Source organism: Leucoraja erinacea, chromosome 22, assembly GCF_028641065.1.
Source record: "Leucoraja erinacea ecotype New England chromosome 22, Leri_hhj_1, whole genome shotgun sequence".
Taxonomy (NCBI): Eukaryota; Metazoa; Chordata; class Chondrichthyes; order Rajiformes; family Rajidae; genus Leucoraja; species Leucoraja erinaceus.
The window spans coordinates 30189658-30210909 of record NC_073398.1 but is presented as its reverse complement, the minus strand read 5'-3'; the positions used below and the strand labels follow the sequence as shown (position 1 = coordinate 30210909).

At 42.9% G+C, this 21252-nt stretch overlaps 1 protein-coding gene across 1 annotated transcript in view; it reads right to left on the bottom strand.

Moving 5' to 3' along the window:
* The window catches only part of chchd3a (coiled-coil-helix-coiled-coil-helix domain containing 3a), a 209450-nt gene that overhangs the window by 4639 nt on the left and 183559 nt on the right, over positions 1-21252 (bottom strand). The window contains exon 7 of the mRNA XM_055653388.1: positions 650-785. Coding sequence (XP_055509363.1) covers positions 650-785 — 136 coding nt within the window. The remainder of the gene's footprint in view (positions 1-649; positions 786-21252) is intronic.

The window sequence follows — 21252 nt, the reverse complement described above, 5'->3', positions numbered from 1 at the left end:
CCTGGGATCGACGCTCCAACCGCGGCCTGTGGATTTCACCATCGAGGAGCTTGCACTCTCGAGTAGGGACCGATGCCGGGAAGCTCCAAACGACGCAGAAGGTTTCGACCATTCCTGGGGTCAGATCACCCAGCGCGGGGGATCTGAGATTCCCCCCCTGATGCAAGAGCATGATCGTCCCGAAGTGGAGGGCCCGACCTCCGGCTATGGGAACCAAGATCGCCCCGACAACAGAAGGCTCGAGGCCCCCGACCGTAGGAGAACAAAGAAGGGAAGAGATTGAACTTTTTTTTCATCTTCCATCACAGTGAGGAATGTGGAGGATGTTTATATTAAAATGTATTTTATGTGTTCTGTTGCTTTTTATTGGTATAACTGTATGGCAAATGAAATTCCTCATATGTTGCAAAACATACTTGGCATATAAAGTATGATTATGATTAAAATAATAAAATCTTTGTATGGAGCTTGAATAAAAAATATTGTTGAGAAACTCAAAGGATGGAGATGGCGAATTGATTACATAAAAGTTATTAAAAAGAAAAAAACAGTTCACCATAGTCTATGCTGTATGTCCACCGCCCACCCAAACCATGTCCTGCTACTGCATGCCTGTCTCCAGTTCTGTGGCTGGCATTACCATGCTCACCTGTTTGGCATAGTTGATGCAGTGAGCATACTGCTTGGCCAAGGCAGAGCAGCTGAGAGTCTGGTCTGGGTTCTGTTGATAGCAGCGGAGGACATCCCCCTGGAGCTCGGCACAGATGGGTCGAGACTTGTACCTCCTGCGGGAGAAAAATGAGATCAAGAGAAATTGGATTAGAATGTACAACGGGATTAGCACAAGCGATGCAATATGCAACCTGAAATATTGCGTAGAGGCAGGTCACAGGGATACAAACCAGCACTCACTAATTTGTCGGTACACAAAAATGCTGGAGAAACTCAGCGGGTGCAGCAGCATCTATGGAGCGAAGGAAATAGGCAACGTTTCGGGGCGAAACGTTGCCTATTTCCTTCGCTCCATAGATGCTGCTGCACCCGCTGAATTTCACCAGCATTTTTGTGTACCTTCAATTTTCCAGCATCTGCAGTTCCTTCTTAAACTCACTAATTTGTCTCCTGCCCAGTTCTCAATTATAATCACCTCTTGATAACATCTGCATACAAAGTGTCAGGTCTGACCACTGGTCCGCTCTATGTTAGTTGATCTGACTCGTGGTGAAGTTGGGATGACAGTTAGGTTAAGGTAGTTCTAGCAACTAGAGTGGAGAAATAGTGAGAACAACCGTGCTAATGCCTGGGTAGAAGTAGAGTGCGAATTCCAGTGAAATTGTCGGTCGATCAATGTCAGTCAACCACATACAAACTTGACATATTGATGTAAATCTGTCGTCCAACAGTGTCATGTCCAGAGGAAGGCAGCTATGTACAAGCTTCCCAAGAATAAATGAGAAAATATATTTTTTACACAGAGAGTGGTGAATCTGTGGAATTCTCTGCCACAGAAGGTAGTTGAGGTTAGTTCATTGGCTATATTTAAGAGGGAGTTAGATGTGGCCCTTGTGGCTAAAGGGATCAGGGGATATGGAGAGAAGGCAGGTACAGGATACTGAGTTGGATGATCAGCCATGATCATATTGAATGGCGGTGCAGGCTCGAAGGGCTGAATGGCCTACTCATGCACCTATTTTCTATGTCTATGTTCTACGTTTCTATGTAACTAGAGGCAGCCTTGCTAGGGATGCCCAGATACCAAACGTTTATTTAAATAAAATGTCACCAAGAAATGTAAAGGTCTGAGACAAAGTGTTGAACTTTCACTCGCTATATAAGGAGTTCATCTGCACCCACACTTCATCTGAAGATCAATTAATCTGCAAAAAAAGAGATGCTAGGCAGAAACTGCTATTTTTGTAACCAATCTCAGATATGCTTAACTTTCAGTATAAACAACTAACAAAGATCTAATTTACATTTACAGTTGGAGTTGGCTGTAGATCAGAAATGGGTGTTCGACCAAGCAAGGCTAATTATATCAGCACAAAGCCAATCGCCTGCTGTGCAGCTCTGGGGGGAAAAAGTATTTGGAAATATTAATCCAGGGAGAGAAGACAACACTCATATTCTTCACCATTCTCTAGTTATTGCCATTAAGCTGTTATTTGAGCACAAATGTGAATTTAGAATCGCAATATACTGTGCCCTCCATAATGATTGGGACAAGGATCCATCATCAAAAACACAGCTACCAGCCTTGGAGGGCATCTACCACACACGGTGCCTCAGGAAGGCCGTCAGCATCCATAAAGACTCCTCACACCCTTGTAATGGACTGTTCGAACTACTTCCCTCCAGCAGACGTTACAAGGCCTTCTATGCCCGAACCTCCAGATTCAGGAACAGCTTCTTTCCCAGAGCTATAGCGGCTCTGAACTGGTCCTGCTGCATGCCCCCCACCCCTGGACTGTCTCCCTCGGATGGTCACGTTGCACAGACACATTTGCACTTTAGTCTGTTTGAACTGTTTTGACTATTCACTGTTCTTTTATAAACCATGTTCTTGGGGTATATATATCTAAATCTAAATTTTATTAGTTATTTATGTTATGACATCGGATGGAAGCTGCATACCAAATCTCGTTGCACTTATGTGCAATGACAATAAAAGATTATTATTATCTATTTATTTGCCTGTACTCCACAATTTGAGATTTATAATAGAAAAAAAATCACATGTAGTTAAAGTGCACATTGTCAGATTTTAATAAAGGCCATTTTTATACATTTTGGTTTCACCATGTAGAAATTACAGCTGTGTTTATGCATCGCCCCCCCATTTCAGGGCACCATAAAGTTTGGGACACATGGCTTCACAGGTGTTTGTAATTTCTCAGGTGTGTTTAAATGCTCCTCAATGCAGGTATAAAAGAGCTCTCAGCATCTAGCCTTTCCATTTCAGGGCACCATAATGTTTGGGGCACAGCAATGCCATGTAAATGAAAGTAGTCATGTTTAGTATTTTGTTGCATATCCTTTGCATGCAATGACTGCTTGAAGTCTGCGATTCATGTCAAGTCAAATCAAGTCAAGTCACATTTATTTTTATAGCACATTTAAAAAACGACTTTCGTTGGCCAAAGTGCTTTACATTTGTTATAAGAATAGTATAGACAAACAAACTACATACATATAACTCTCGCTCAGCGGACGTCAGGAAAGGCTTGGGAGTATAGATAAGATTTTAGTCTTGACTTAAAGGAGTCGATGGAGGGGGCAGTTCTGATGGGAAGGGGGATGCTGTTCCACAGTCTAGGAGCTGCAACCGTAAAGGCGCGGTCGCCCCTAAGCTTATGCCTAGACCGCGGGATATTCAGCAGCCCCAAGTCGGCCGATCTGAGGGACCTGGAGGTGGAGTGATGGGTGAGAAGACTTTTAATGTAGGAGGGGGCAAGCCCATTGAGGGCTTTGTAGACACAGAGGAGGGTCTTGAAATGTATACGGAACCGCACAGGGACATCACCAGTTGCTGGGTGCCTTCTCTGGTGATGCTCTGCCAGCCATCTTTAGCTTATGCTTGTTTTGGAGGCTAGTCCCCCTTCAGTTTTCTCTTCAGCATATAAAAGGCATGCTCAATTGGGTTCAGATCGAGAGATTGACCTTTTTTTAGCTTTGAAAGACTCCTTTGTTGCTTTCTCAGTATATCTGGGATCACTGTCTTGCTGTAGAATGAACCGCTGGCCAATGAGTTTTGAGGTATTTGTTTAAACTTTAGCAGATAGGATCTGTCTATACACTTCAGAATTCATTATGCTTCATCAGCAGTTGTATCATCAATGAAGATAAGTGAGCCAGCACCTTCAGCAGGCATACATGCCCAAGCCATAACACCTTGGTACGCTTTGGATCCTGGGCAGTTCCTTCTCTCCCCCATACTTTGCTCTTGCCATCACTCTGATATAAGTTAATCTTCATCTCATCTGTCCACAAGACATTTTTCCAGAACAGTGGTTGCTCTTTTAAGTACTTCTTGGCAAACTGTAACCCGGCAATCCTATTTTTACGGCTAACCAGTGGTTTGCATCTTGTAGTGTAGCCTCTGTAATTCTGTTTGTGAAGTCTTCTGCGTACAGTGGTCATTGACAAATCCACACCTGACTCCTGAAGAGCGCTTCTGATCTGTCTGACAGGTGTTTGGGGGATTTTCCTTTAATAGAGAGGGAATTCTTCTGTCATCAGCTGTGGAGGTCTTCCTTGGCTTGCCAGTCCCTTTGCGATTACCCCTCTCCCACTTAGGAAATCTGAACGGAAACCTCTGGAGACTTTGCACCCCACCCAAGGTTTCCGTGTGGTTCCCAGAGGTTGCCGGAGGTTGCAGGTAGTGGAAGCAGGTAGGGAGACTGACAAAAACCTTCGGGAACTGGAGAAAAGACTAGATGCTGAGCGCTCTCTTATGCCTGCATTAAGGAGGCATTTAAGCACACCTGAGCAATTACAAACACCTGTGAAGCCTTGTGTCCGAAAGATTATGGTGCCCTGAAATGGGGGGACTATGTATAAACAAGCTGTAATTTCTACATGGTGAAACCAAAATGTATAAAAATACCCTTTAATAAAATCTGACAACGTGTACTTTCACCACGTGTGATTTTTTTCTATTACAAATCTCAAATTGTGGAGTCCAGAGGCAAATAAATAAATGATGGGTCTTTGTCCCAAACATTAGGGAGGGCACTGTAAATGGGGTATTCGGCACGTCACCCAAATTCCCAGTGTGACTCTTAATGATAAATAGTTCCATCTGTTTGTCCACAAGTGGAAACCAATTCAATCCAGCAATCAGAACAATCGTTTAGAAACACCAGAAATTGAATATGTTCAATTCGAGACGGATGTGGGCTACATGCATGCATGACTCATTTATAGTTATCAGCTGTTTTCCAACGCTCCGAAATAACAAGGCAATAAACAAGCGGACCCTGACAATCGTTACTCATGCTAATAAACTGCTGCTGGAAATTATATTTAGAAAAATAATATTTTATAGATTTTACCCTCCAAAATATCACAGGATCAGAATCTATCATGATCCGACCACTTCAATTCAGCTCTTTTATTTTCTTTAAAATGTAGTTATTTTTTTCGAGTTGAGGCCCATTGCCGGAAGTTACTTAAAAAAATATTCTCATTATACACACACATTAGACAGATGCGTCTGGTCACAAAAAGATGGCGGATTCTCTGCCTGGAAGGTTATATTGTACCAGATGATATTCAGTATTTTAGTGGCCATTATGAATGACTAATTTTCTTAAAGTCCAGATGATTAACGGAATTTCAATTCTGCAAGTTAAGGTTTAAAGTGACACAGCGATGCCGCTGACAAAGCTCTGCATCATGACGCCATTGCCATCGTGTGGAGTTTGCATGTTCTCACCGTGACTATGTGGGTTTCCGATTTCATCCCACATCCAGGTTTGTAGGTTAATTGACCTCTGTAAATTGCCTCTGGTGTGCAGGGAGTGGATGTGAAACTGGAAATTATTCGTCTGTCTTGTACAACGTACAACAAAGATGACAGACAGTAATAGTGGTACTGTTTCAGTTGTACTGAGGATGATATTGATGACAATAGTATTTAAATTCAACCAAAATTTCAGATTTCCGTTTCATCACCAAAAAAGCACTTGCAACAACTTGTCTAGTCACAGTAAGGTCCCGGAGGACTGGAGAGTAGCTAATGTTCTTCCTTTATTTAAGAAGGGAAGTAGAGAGAATCCAGGGAATTATAGGCTGGTGAGCCCCACGTTAGTGGTAGGGAAGTTAGTGGTAGATTCTCCAATAGCTTATGATTAATTCCCATTATAGGATTCTGGCTTGGCCATATTTGGAGCATTGCATGGTGGTGGTTAAGGCAGATATGATAGATGTATTTAAGAGACTTTTGGATAGGCATTTGGATATGCAGGGTGTGGACGGATATGAATTAGGTGCAGGCAGGTAAGATTAGGTCTTGGCATCATGTATAATTGTGACATTGCCATTGTGAGCCAATGGGCCTATTCTTGTGCTTAATTGTTTTTGTTTTATTTTAATTAAATACCATTCTGACCTATCTACGTTCAACTTCCTACATGATTACAATGAGGCCCGATGCAAACTTGAGGAACCACCCGTCTTCTAACCTTCTAAGGCAGGTTGCAGCTACTAAACCCGAAATCAAATTCTCTAACTTTACGTAACTCACAATTTCTTTCCTTCCATATCAGAACTCGCCACTTCTGCTTCATATCATGTGGTGGAAGGAACTGTAGATGTTGGTTTAAACTAAAGATAGATACAAAATGCTGGAGTAACTCAGCGGGACAGGCAGCATCTCTGGAGAGAAGGAATGGTTGACGTTTTGGGTCGAGACCGGTCTCAGTCTGAAGAAGGGTCTCAACCCAAAATGTCACCCATTCCTTCTCTCCAGAGATGCTGCCTGTCCCGTTGAGTTATTCCAGCATTTTGTGTCTTTCTTCTGCTTAATATCATTTTGGGTTAATATTTTTTTCCACTAATTTGATCTAATCTGCTCTGCATGCCCCACAGCCTCACTAATAACATTACATAAAACAGACAAAGAAATGTAATGTAATATAATTCAGCTGCTATCAGCTGGTGTGGTTCCTCAAGTTTGAATCGGGCCTCATTGTAACTATGTAGGAAGTTAAACTTGGATAGCAGCTGCAGATAGCGGAGTCAGGGGATATGGGGAGAAGGCAGGAACGGGGTACTGATTGGGGATGATCAGCCATGATCACATTATATGGCGGTGCTGGCTCGAAGGGCAGAATGTCCGACTCCTGCTATTAACTCATTTGTTTTCATCCCATCAAAGATACTCCCTCTGTTCTATCTATCCCTCCCTCACTTTTTCTGTTTCTAAAAGCTAGCTTGTTTTTTCCCTTTCCCAGTTCCCACAAAAATTATTGGACCTGAAATATTACCTGTGGCAATTTCCGCAGATGCTGCCTGCACTTTCTGTTTTTATTTAAGAACCTGCCTTCAAAATATTCAGAGACTCTGCTTCTACCTCACTCGGACAAAAAGTTCTACATCGACTATCACTGAAATGGTTGACTCCTTATTTTCAAACAGTGGCCTCCAGTTCTAAATCCTCCCGCAGGAGTAAATGTTCCTTCACATCCATTCTGTCAAAAGACTTTTGCATGGTTGCAATCAAGTCAACATTCATTCTTCTGAACCTCAGGTCATTCGAACCTAGCCCGTCCAACTTCTCCTCAAGTCAACCTGGCAGATTCCAGATATTAGTCTTGTAAACCTTCTCTGAACTGCCTGTAATACATTTACATGCTTCCTCAGGGTCAAAACGATACACAGTGCTCCAGATGTGGTCTCACCATGGCTCGATATAACTGAAGCATAAACTCTCTCCTTTTGTAGTCAATTCACCAAACAATAAACAATGCCATTCTGGTAGTTTTCCTAATTATTTGCTATAACTGCAGATATTTGCTATTTGCTATAACAGCCTTTTGAGAATTATGCTCTGAGATATGCAGAACCCTCTGCACCTCAGATCTCTGTAGTCTGTGCCATTTAGATAATACACTGCTTTTATTTTTCTTGCCAAAACGGAGTGTTCACATTTTCCTGCATAATGCTCAATTTGCCAGATGTGGTCTCATCAATGTCCTATAAAACTGAAGCATAACCTCTCTCCCTATGCATTTAATCCCCTTCACAACTGGCCAGATTTTTGCCAACTCACTTACCCCTTTCTCCATCTTTTTTTTTAACTTACATTTCTTCTTACCTTTGCATCAGAAGCAAATTTATCCAGATCATTTTTAATAAGATGTAAAAAGTCGAGACCACATTTAATCCTTTTGGCACGGCACTTATTACATTTTACAAATAAGAAAAGGCCCATTTATACCCACGCTCCGTTAGCCAGTCAATCTTCTATCAGTGCCAATGTTACCTCCTACACCATGAGCTTTTATTTCTCTCAATAACCTTTGATACAACACCTTATCAAATGCCTTGCTGAAATCTAAGTAAAGTAACGGAAACTTCTGTTGGGAGTCTGCAGTGAAGTTGAACTTCAAATAACGCTTTATATTATTCTACATTGTTCAGTTCCTTTGATTGTTATCTAGTTCTTTGTGAAGGCTTGTCTTTTTTTGTTCGGCAAGCACGAGCAGCAGCTGTTCGTTGCTAATTGCCAATGCCAATTCATTCCTTTCAAACAAATGGCATACATGAGGAGTAAAGTAAATTACTCCAGGATGGCGTTTTCTATGTATTCAGGCTTGCAGTATATTTCTCCCCTATTCGCAGTCAACAGAGTTTTACAGCTGCACTGTATGAAGAGAGTATGCCACCAGCTTGTATTCACTGAATCTTTCGGCACTGATTCAATATTCCTACAAAATTAAAAGCTTATTGTAACGGGACATTAACCAGAACTTAGTCCCGCAAAAAGCAGCTTCCAGAAACCAGGAATCAGTAAATGAGTCACACAGTTCCTTTGGGCATAATTTAGCCACTTATACTGAGAGAGTCCATAACCACTTTCCACCTGCAACTCCAAACCAATCTTCAGTGAATAGCTCAGCAAAGTGCTCATTCTACACATCTTTCCAGCAAACTCTTTTATTATTTAGAAGAACTCCACCAGGAGTGCAAGGAGGTATTGATCCCATCCACTTATCATACCAGTCATAGTTCACAGATCTACCTTCAGGAAAACTCAATAAGGTATTTCTGGTAAGACGACGGGTTCGATAATGAAACTAATGTTTTGTCTGTATTTTGCAAATGCAGTGGTTATGTTCCGTTTTGCTGCATAAATATTTTGCTTGCATTATTTCTTAGATGATAGCGGATCAAACCTGATTGCGTACATAGCACACTATGTATGATCGGAAAGATGCTATTATACTTTAGCATTAAGCCATAAAGGAAATAATTAGAGTACAAAAAAAACATGGGATCTGGATTACTTCAGCTGTGCTCACACATTGACAAGTTCTGGGATATGAGGTTAAGTTACTTTTATTCATATGAGATGCAGATAAAATTACAGCAAATTAAATTTTAACAAAAAGTAATAAGAATGAGAATGGTGTAGTTTGGATCAAACTGTCAATCACTGAGATTAATTATTTCATTTCAAACAAATTAAATAATTCTTCAAATGTTGCATAGATATGGAAGACTCTAATTGAAGTATTAGGAGAATGTAACAAGGCTGTAATTTAATTGGGAGATACACATGTCAAAATGGCGATAGTTGATTACATCATCATCTGAATCCAGAGATTGAATTGCAGCTCACATGCTGAACAATGGTCATTTGTGATATTTAAATAAAAACTAAAGTGGATTTCTATCTTCGGGGATTTGTGTTAGAACAACAGAATCAGCTGCTTTTGAACATTATCCTGTAATGTTTGCTGGGAAGTGAATGTCTGGCTGATTGGCGAAGATACACTTTACTTGGTTAGCTTACCTGTCGTTCGTACCCAAGCTCAGACATGAACTTGGGTGAAATACTGAAGAGAAGCACAAGGTAGAAGCTTGCTTCAGTAGCAACGGTACTTTCTACTCCTGCAAATCTGTGCTGCCAGAATTAGTGACTGGTACACGTCAATCTTCCCGCTGGAATGCAGCTAATCCACAGGACAAATGTGAACAGTTCAACCCCCGTTGCCTCCTCACCACAACAAAGATCGCCCCACATTCAGCCACTGAGCTGCAGTATACAGACAATGCTTGCACATGTGCATGTTGGAAGACCAAGCTTCAAACCATCACCCCCTTATTTATTGAGACAAACCAACCTGATCCACAGAACAGCATGTACCTTCAACAATAAAGGTTCCCATATTTCAGGAGTCACCTCTAAATGAAAGCATGCTTCAATGATTAAATTCAGCATCGTTTCCATGCTTTTGGAAGGAAATAAAGTCTGTGTAAATCAGATTTCAAACATGTCAGAAAGCTTATGGTCTAGGGCACAGTAGTAATGACTGCACTCCTGTATGCTTCTGTGTCATGCAGGCATTTTAAAACACTGGAAAGAGAGCCATCTTCACCCGAGAGCAAATCCCGTGGCATGATTAATAAAGTGATATCAGCATCCTCTTTCAGGGCAGCATCGAGGGCCTAACTACTCTCTGACCGCATGCAAGCCCAACACTGGATTCCAGAAACAGACAATATTAGCACAAGGTGGACAGTATGAATGAAGGATGTTCTCAAAACCGCTTAGACAACGTGTAACATCTCCTTTGATTTATGGGAATCACTGGCCCACAGTCGCTCAAAATGGAAGAGCAATGTTTAGGACGGCACAGAGAAACTGGAGTACCTTTGCAGGGAGCTAGCGGAGGTCCCAAATAAATGGTAGAAGGAGAACACTGCCTCCCAGTCTGCTCTTTTTGCCAGTATGTATGGGTTTCACAATAGCTACACAAAACCATTGGACTAGAGTGGAAGCATAGAACAGTATGGGAGTAGGCCCTCTGGCCCACAATGTATGTGCTGAATATTGCAGGTGGAATGAAGGACTGAAGGACAGAAGAATCGACAACGCGCAAGAAAGCATTTCCTTTCAGTTTTGATTCCTGCCATTTTTTGCATTTATTTTTGCCTCTTTATCTTTAGTACACATGTTATTCATATACTAACTGAATACAGTATAGTGAAAGGCTTGAATAGAGTGGAAGTGGAAAGGATGTTTCCATTAGTGGGACTAGAGGCCACAGCCTCAGAATTAAAGGATGTTATTTTAGGAAGTAGATGAGGAGAAATCTCTTTAGTCAGAGGGTTGTGAATCTGTGGAATTCCTTGCCGCAGAAGGCTGTAGAAGCCAAGTCAGTGGATATTTTTAAAGCAGAGATAGATAGTCTTGATTAGTACAGGTGTCAGGGGTTATGGGGAGGAGGCATGAGAATGGGGTTAGGAGGGAGAGATGGATCAGCCATGATTGAATGGCGGAGTAGACTTGATGGGATGAAAAGCCTAATCCTACTCCTATTCCTTACGATCTTATAACTACAAAAGTCCACAAATATAATACATTCCGCAAAGGATTCTGGAGAAATCTCTTTACCAAGTGATTGGTTAGAATGCAAAACTCTTATTCATGGAGTGCCACTTTCACCAGGAATTAGATAACTCCAGGACGAAGAATGAAGAGGATTATGTTAATGGGGTTGGACTAAGTAGAGTGAGAGGAAGCGTGTTTGCGCTGTAAACACTGACATGGAGCAATGACATATGGTAGAGTGGTGAGGAAGTTGCTCAGTACCCAGAGGCATGTTGTGGAGACATAAGTTTGAATCCCATCATGGCATCTGGGGAATACAAATTAAATAAAAATGGAATAAACATCAATTTCAACCATGGTGACCAGCAAACAGCTGGATTGTCACAAAACACCATCTGTTTGGCTTTCTAGGTCTGGCATCAGGTTCAATTGGGAACGTGATCTGCCATTCCATAAGCGACCTTTGACATCGACCCTATTTTCCCAGCCCAGCTCTGTATGCCTGCCCAAAAATCCATTTTAATCTCCAACCTATTCATTGACTGAGTAATGGAAGTGATATTAGATTAGAATATTCCGAGAATCCAGTTTCCCAACACTGACCCAAAAAAACAACCCATCATTGTGATGTTTAAACTGTTAAGATGGTCTCCCTGTACTATGCAGATAATGGTGGGTGCCTGTGAAAGCACACGTTGGCATAAGTTACCCAGCAATGGAGAAGAAGGAAGAAAGGTATCATTTTATGCAATGGCGGGAGAGATGAGGGTAATGTAAATGGGTAAATTAAAATTACTATTTATTTGGTGAAACAGAGTCAGGTACTTAGCAAAAATTTGACCCATACAGATACGCAGACAAAATAAGAAGGAGCTCAACCTGTTCTACTGTTATGTACCAATCAGATTTCCCCTCCATTCTTTTTAAGGTACAGAAGATATTGTAAAACACTTTAAGGAAAAAAAATAAGGTTGATATTTTCTAAAAATGTTTCTCGTGACTTAACATAAATCACTTAGAGCAGCAATGTGAGAAAGAGACGAGGAAATCTAATCTCCGTGACTCTGGTATTAGTATTTATAATGCTAAATAAATTAAATCAAACAAGACGAAAATGGATTGCTTACAAAAAGCTCCAGAAAACCATTTGGCCTGCTAGTTTCACAATAAGATTAGTGGGATTTACAGAACAGCACTAAGTGTAGCATTTAAGATGTAGTGGTGCCTGCAGTTATTAATGTTGTGGTGTACAATTTCACTGAAGATATTACTGAGGTGGAGAAAGCTTCATTTCCTTAACAAAGGGAAAATGTTTAAAGAATAAAATGATAGGGTTAGGGTGTTGTCCTTGGTCATATCGAACAGAAAAATCATTTATTGATGCATATGTAATTAGGTGACATTATCGGAACACTACCCTTGACTCGATGATTGGCTTCAGTTCCTGATCATATCGCATGATTCCTTGCCCCAAATTCCAATTACTTAGTTGCTTACACTGATCTACATATCAGTTGATTGCCCACTCTCAAACTCACATTGTTGGATTCCCTTTGTGTTCACAATCTATACAGCAGCCATGAATACACCCAACAAGTGGTCACATGACCCTCTGGGATACAGAGTTCCAAAGATTGACAATTCCTTGGATGAAGGAATTAGATCCTTTCTCATTCTTCTAAACGACAGTGAGATTAGGCAAACTTCACACAATTTCTCATCATGGGACAAGCCATTCTAGTGTCATAGTCATAGAGTCATACAGCATGGAAACATGTCCTTCGGCCCAACTTGCCCACACCGACCAACATGTCCTATCGACATTAATCCCACCTGCCTTCATTTGGCCGATATCCCTTTAAACCTAAAGGTCTGAAGAAGGGTTTTGGCCCGAAACGTTGCCTATTTCCTTCGCTCCATATATGCTGCTGCACCTGCTGAGTTTCTCCAGCATTTTTGTGTACCTTCCCTTTAAACCTATCCTTTCTGTGTACCGTGTCTAAATGTTTCTTAAACGTTGTGATAGTACCTGTATATAAATAGTACCTGTGGTTTATACTTTATCACTTTGAAGGCAAGTATCTCCTCCCTCACTTATGAAAGGTGTTAAGTGTCATCTCTCACACATCTAGAGTGTACCAAGACTTCCTCAAATGTGTTCTCCAGTACGAATAAAGGCCTATCATGCCACTTGTTTTCCAATTGGTTTGCTATATCTCCATGCTAATGTTGCATGTCATTTTTCATCGTCCTGTTCTATGATGATGGAAAATATAGGTCATGTTTTATGATGATGGAAAATATATAAAGTTTATGAGAAAGGAAAATAAGGGTAGTAAAATGGATAAGGATAACATGAGTGAGATACAGGGACAGAGCATACAAGCGTAAGAGCATGCCTCGAATTGTCAGAACAGGGAAAACGATTGTAAAAAGGCAAAACTGAATGTACACAGGCAAATTAACAACATAAGCAGAAATAAATAGGTGTTTCTTAAGATTCACAGAAATTCAGTTTCCAAGTTTGGGAATTAACATTTCTGGATATTTCACTTTTAGAAGAGATAGACTAAATGGAAAAAAGAGAAAAGAATAAGGATGAGATAAAGGCAGCAGTGAAAGAGGATCTTTGTTGGGAAAATACAGTAATGTAATCAGTTTGGTTGAAGCTAAAACACAAGAGCCAAAGAACATTTGTTACCTTTCGGCCTTTTAAAATCTGGACGGTGCTGGTAACGCTAGATACAATGTAAACCAGGAAATTGGAAGCACGTAAAACAGGGGAAATACTAAATAATGGGGATTCTGAATCTACATACAGACAAACCAAATAAGTAATAATAATGTGGAGTTGTTCATGGAGAGTGTAGAAAACAATTTCCAAGACCAGTATGCTGAGGAACCAGCAGGGAACACTTATTTTAGATATAGTGATGTGTAATGAGAAAGGGTTAACTTATAACTGTGTAATTTATGAGACTTCATGGAAGAGTGATCACAGTACAACAGAGCTTTACATAAAAATTGATAGTAATCTATTTCAATCTGAAACCAGGTTCTTAAGTCATGAGTTGGCTCGGGAAACAGCCTTTAAAAGCATGTTAATAAACAAGCAGCGGGCAATGTTTAACGAATTGATGACGAATATATATCCCGTCAAAGACAAAAATAATTGATCCAATTCGGGATAAAAAGAGGGTAAGGACAGAATTCGATCCAAAGAAAAAGCTTATAATGCCTGAAAGAACAGCAATAAGTCTCAAAATTAGAAAATGTTCAAATATAGCAAAGGAGTTTCAAGTTATTATTAATTAAAACACAAAAATAATCTGGGAGTAAAGTAAAATAGTTGCTTAATACTTTTATAGATATCTAAAAAGGTAAAAATTAGCAAGAGTAAATCTGACTTCCTTGAAGAGAAAAGAGAAATAAATGACAGAGTAAGGAAATGCAAGAGAAATCAACAATGTATGATTAATTTCATGGATGGCACAAAAAACAATCCAAACTTGTGGTACAGCATCTCAGATTCTGTCAAAATGGTCGACAGCTCAGTGTTGAACATTGAATTCGCCAAATTCCAGGTTACTAACATCCCCCTGTCCCCTTCTATTTCCTCCTGTCAACCCACACTCTCTCACACTTCTTCCCACCTTCACCCCCAGCACTCGGTTTCTTTCCCCTTTCCTTTTAATCACTCAATTTATGCATCACCCACATACTCCTCCCACTGGATAACCATTGCCACTGCTTGTCACCTCTCCTCTCCCACTGTTGTTCCATCTGTCACAACCACTGCTTTTTCATCTCCACTCTGCCTTTCCTTCCTTTCCTATCATATTCCAGAATCTGCATCCTTTTGTTTTCACCTCCCAGCTTCTGTCACTATCTCCACCCTTCCCTCTCCCATCTGCCAACCAACCTTTCCTTACTTGCCAACCTGCCAACCAACCTCCTATTTCTTGCTAGCTCTCGCCCCACACCTCCCCCTCCACCTCTTTATACCGGCTATCTCCCCTCTGCTCTTTCAGTGTCAAGGACGGGTCCCGACCCAAATCGTCAACTGTTACAGATTCCCTCCAGGAATGCTGGCTGAGCCGCCGAGCTCCTCCAGCAGCTTTCCTGTTTTTGATACAGATTCCAGAATAAGTGGTCTCTTGCACTGCCCAAAAATACTGCTGAACAACATAACTAGACGGAAACAATTTAGCATTAGGGAAAACAAAATATTATGGAATCCAGTACACCCCAGGTCATGATGGAGCTGTACTGCTTGGCTTTGAAGTGAATATGGAGTGATATAGCATGGCGAAAGACCCATCAGCCCATCCATTTATGCTGATCATTAGGTACCCATTTTCTAATCCCTGATTCTTCCCACATATCTATCAATGTTCCCCAGATTCCACCATTCACCTTCACATTAGGGCAATGGGCAGCACAGTGGCACAGTAGTAGACCTGCTGCCTCACAGCACCAGAGACCCAGCTGGGTTCGATCTTGACTATGGGTGCTGTCTTTGCGTTCTTACGTTCTCCCTGTGACCTCGTGGGTTTTCTCTGGTTGCTCTGGTTTCCTCCCACATTCCAAAGACGTGCAGGTTTGTTGGTTAATTGGCTTCTGTAAATTGCCCCTCGAGTATAGGATTGTGATTAAGTGTTCTAACATAGAACTAGTGTATGAGTGAGCAATGATCGGCAATGGGCCGAAGGGCCTGTTTCTAGGCTGTATCTCTAAACTAAACAAGTTATAGTAGCCAATTAACATACCAGTCCACGAGTCTTTGGGAAGTGGCATGCAGAAGAAACCCACAAAGACACAGGGCAAACATGCAGATTTCACATGAGTAGCATCAGAGATCAGGTATGAACCCAGGTGTTTAGATCTGGGAGCCATCAACTTAACAAACTGTGCCACTGTGGTGTCAAGATCCACATCTCTAGATCTGTTCCCACAAAACTGGAAAGCAGTAAAAATTCCACACCATCCCAGAACTGGAGAAAGGAGGAAAGTGGGGAATGTCTGTCCAGTTTAATCCACATCAGCAACAGCAAAAATGTTAGATAAATATTAAGACGCTTTAAATATGAAAGTAACTCCATTTACATACAATACTGAAAATTCCCTTGCAGCCCTTCTACCCTGGTGTAAGAGACTAACTCCTCTTGCACTGAATCCACCTTGTCAAAGTTCACAGTTTATCATTGAATTCCATAAGGATGAAAGCTACACAAAGAGTGCCAGCCCAACCTGGCAAATACCAGTCAGGAGGTTCGGCACTCCTGAATCCTGAACTTCCTCACACTTATTTGGAAATCATGTGCAGTTAGAACCACTGTGCAAACCTTCCAAATGCTTCTCCACTTGTCAGGTTGGCACTGAGCGCCGACACCACAGAAACACGTGGCATTATGTCTCAGCCTTCATGTTAAAAGCCAGAGGTCGTGATGTAAATTTACTGAAAACAAAGAGTAGAACAGAACTACATGAAGCTTGGAAACAATGGGGAAAACATGAAAAACCAGTATAGAGGGAACAGTATTTCTGTTGTTCTCATTTTCAGGGAAATGGATAAATGTGTAAGATATGTTGGTTAAAATACTAACCCTTTTCTTTCACTACTGAAAGAAAGCAAAGTAAATGAATTCTGAAACACATTAGTTAAGTTTATGTCTCAGAGTGATAGACTAAATACCGAGATAGTGCAAGTTGAAGGCCAAAATCCTTTCCAAAATACACAAAATGAAACCAATGCTGCAATGTAAGTTATTCAAAGGATAATTAGATGTTGTTGGAAGAGAACTGCTTATGGGGATTTAGTGCAAAATTCTCCTTTTCGATTTCGAACCTTATTGATTCTAAAATAGGGATTGATCAACGATTGTCCCAACAAATTAATAATTGTCCTTACAGATCAACAATTGCCACAGCTGAAAAATTTGCTTCTGGATTTAAATCAATAGGTTTGTTTTGCGAGACCTAACACGCTGCCCAAATAGACACATGCAATGTCCGGCAAGTCTGAGTGAGCTGGATTTGGGCTACATCCCCATGTGATACCCTATGAACATCAGGTGACATCTCCTGAAGCCGAGTCCCAATGCAATCATGACAGTGTGGCGGTTCCTGGGGAGCAGGCTACTCCCTGCTTCATCCCCCTCGGCACTTGATGGACTGGTCCGGGGGAGGCTCCCAGCTACGAAGATAAGAGCAGGGAATTTTGGAGCGAGACCAGTCTTCACTGATGCGGAGAGTAGTGTGCTGTGCTCATTAAAGCTTTCACAGAATTTGCCTGGCTCCTCGCCTTCATTCCGGGCTCTCTCACACACCCACTACACTGGTGACCCTCGACATTTCGTCGCAAGTCTCGATGGACCCAAATGTTCTTCAGGACGCACAACCCGGTCAACTGTCCTTGGGCCCTGCCGGCCCCGCCGATCTCCACGCCGTCGCGCTGAAGCTGCCTACCCTGTGGACCGACAAGCCCAAAATCTGGTTTGACCAAGCCGAAGCGCAGTTTGCACTGTGGGGCGTGACGGCAGATACAGCTAAATGCTATTATATTATCAGCGCCCTCGACCATGTCACTGCACGACGGGTTAAGCCTTTTCTCTGCACCCCCCCAGTGGCTAATAAGTATGAGGCCCTTAAGGCCCTACTCGTACGCATGTTTGGCCTCAGCGAGGCCGAGCGGGCGGCTCAGATTTTGCGGATTACTGGCCTGGGTGACCGCCGGCCCTCGGCCCTGCTGGGCGATATGCTGGCCCTTATGGGCGACCACGAGCCTTGTTTTCTTTTTAAACATGCCTACTTGCAGCAGCTCCCGTTGGACATCCGCCTGCAGCTTACCAGCGACCCTTTCACCAACATGCAGTCGGTGGGCGAGCGTGCCGATCAACTTTGGATGGCCCATCAGCAGGCCCTGGAGGCGAAGGGGATCTTCCCTACGGCGCCAGGGGGCGCACAGCAGGTCGGTGCTTCAATTAACTGCGTCTCCGCCACGCCTAAACACCCTCCATGGCGGTATCCGGCCGCCATTGCGCACCCGGGCGCCGGTCCATCGTTCCAGCGTGGCCGGCAATCAATTTCTTTGGACGCCATCAGAGGTCGCTGGTGGTCGGATCAGCCCGCACCTCCACCTGTTGCTTCAGATACCAGCAGGGGGAGCTGGTGCTACTATCACTGCCGCTGGGGGGCTGCAGCTCGTCTGTGTCGGCAGCCCTGTACGTTCCCGGGAAACGTATGGGCTGGCCGCCAGTGATTACTTTGACGGCCAGCCAGATTCATCACATGTTTGCGTGGGATCGCCGCACTGGGGCTCGTTTCATCGTCGACACCGGGGCAGAGATGAGTGTGCTGCCCGCTTCTAATGGCGACATCTGCGCCGGTAAACACGGCCCCCTCCTCACCGCCGCAATTGGGAACCCAGTCCTCACATATGGGGTGCGCACGCTCTTCCTCAACTTCGTAGATGGCCGCTTTTCATGGCCATTCGTCACTGCTGACGTTTCCCAGCCGTTGCTGGGCACGGACTTCCTACGTGCACATTCCCTACTTGTGGATGTCACGCAGCAGCGTCTGGTGCACTCTGTAACATTGGAGCCTGTTTCCCTCCGTGTGGGCGACCCGGTCGTGCTGCCTGATGGGCTCCTGGCGTCCTTGGATGCTACATTCTCGCGTGTACTGGCCGATTTCCCTGTAATCCTCGACCCGCAGTTCCACTCCTCCGCCCTGAAATACGGGATGAAGCATGACATTCCGACTACTGGCCCGCCCCTGCACGCCCGGACGCGGCGTCTTCCATCGGACAAACTCCGTCTAGCTCGGGAGGAGTTCTGCCTTATGGAGTCACTGGGTATCGTGCGCCGCTCAGACAGCCCGGGGGCGTCCCCGCTCCATATGGTCCCAAAGGCGAACTTGCGGAGACTATCGTCGGCTTAATGATGCCACCACCGCTAACAGGTACCCGGTCCCCCCACATTCAAGATTTCAATGCTCACCTGGCCTGGACTGCGGTGCTCTCCAAGGTCGACCTGGTGCGTGGCTACAATCAAATTCCCGTCCACCACCACGACGTGCCCAAGACGGCCATCATAACACCATTCGGCTTTTTCGAGTTCCTGCGTGTGCCCTTCGGGCTTAAGGACGCTGCGCAGGCCTTTCAGCTTACTTCTGCCTTTAATTGTTTTCAGGTGTCACCAATGATCCAGAAATAATTAAAATTAGCTTGACATTGACTTAAATGATTAAATAAAATTACCATATAAAAATAAAATGTTAAATAAATATCAAAAATTACAACGCCAGAGTCCTGGGATCGATCCTGGCCATGGTTGCTGTCTGTACGGAGTTTGTAGGTTCTCCCTGTGACCTGTGTGGGTTTCCTCCAGGTGCTCCGGTTTCCTCCCACACTCCAAAGACGGACAGGTCTGTAGGTTAATTGGCTTCAGTAAAAAATGTCTCGTGTGTGTGTGTGTGTGTGTGTGTGTGTGTGTGTGTGTGTGTGTGTGTGTGTGTGTGTGTGTGTGTGTGTGTGTGTGTGTGTGTGTGTGTGTGTGTGTGTGTGTGTGTGTGTGTGTGTGTGTGTGTGTGTGTGTGTGTGTGTGTGTGTGTGTGTGTGTGTGTGTGTAGGATAATGTTAGTGTATGGGGTGATCGTTGGTCGACGCAGACTCGGTGGGCCAAAGGGCCCGTTTCAGCGCTGTATCTCTCAACTAAACTAAATATTTTTGTGCAACATTTGAAAGACATTTGGACATGAACATGGATAGAAAAACTTTAGAGGGATAGGAGCCAAATGGGACTAGCTCAGACAGTGACCTTGGTAGGCATGGGAGACTTAGAACGAAGGTTCTGTTTTCAAGCTCTAAAGCTCTATGATTATATGATAAAAATAATGAAAATTAAATAGCTTGAATTTTACTCAGGCCCAACAACCCTCTGCTGACCAATAGTGTTGTTCTGCTCATGCCTACCATATCCAGCAGCAGAGGAGGTCAGCTATCAATCATCTGACCTTGTGTTTGACTCCACGATTCAATGCATCTGTGGGAGTCAAGAGATGAACTGAACAGTGGGTAGGAGATACCCAGCAATACACATTGGAATCACCAGATCAATATCCCAAAATACCACACTCTAAAGCTTAATCAAGTTGTACTAAATGCTGATGCTTCAATTTACTGTTCCAAAGAGACGCATAGCCGTCCACATTGCTAATTCCAGCATTAGCGCATATAATGCAAAACAAAGGACTAGTGGTTTCCTGCGGGAATGGGGATCGATAGGCAAGAGCAAGGAAAAAAAAATCACATGGCGTAACAATTTGACCTTCTTTACTATCAATTAAAGGAACAATACAGATAGCCAACACTTCATTCATATAAGGAAACACAGGGAAGGCAATTGAAGTGTGAGGATGGAATATTTCCAATTGAAAAACAAGACAAGTGAGCTGAATTTGAGCACCCAATTGGACTTGTACCAGAAATAAATGACAATGACATTTCAAATTATATTTTCCAATTATAATAAATGGGGAATGAGTAGATGTGGTCCTAAAAACAGGTGGACTTATGGTTCAAGTAAATAAACCAGAGGTGTCATAGAGTCATACAGTGTGGAACTGAATGACCCTTCGACCCAACTTGCCCACACCGGCCAACATGTCCCATCTACGCTAGTCCAACCTGCCTGCATTTGGTGCCTATCGCTCTAAACCTGTCTTATCCATGTACCTGTCTAAATGTTTCTTAAACATTGCAATAGTACCTGCCTCAACTACATCGGCAGCTTGTTCCATTCATCCACCGCCCTTTGTGTGAAAATGTTACCCCTCAGGTTCCGATTAAATCTTTCCCCCTTCACCTTAAAACTACATCCTCTGGTTCTTGATTCCCCCACCATGGGCAAGATATTCTACCCGATCTATTCCTCTCATGATTTTGTACACCTCCACAAGATCACCCTTCATGCTCCTGCGCTCCAAGGAATAGTCCTAGCCTGTTCAACCTCTCCCTGTAGCTCAGGCCCTCGAGTCCTGGCAACATCCTCATTAATCTCCACTGCACCCTTTCCAGCTTGAAGTGGCGGCTGTAATTTTGCAAATATGAACAACCTGTACAGCTTACAAGATCCTATGCACCCATGAAGTTGTAAGTTATTATTGACAGTTATTTTTGTAAATGGCTG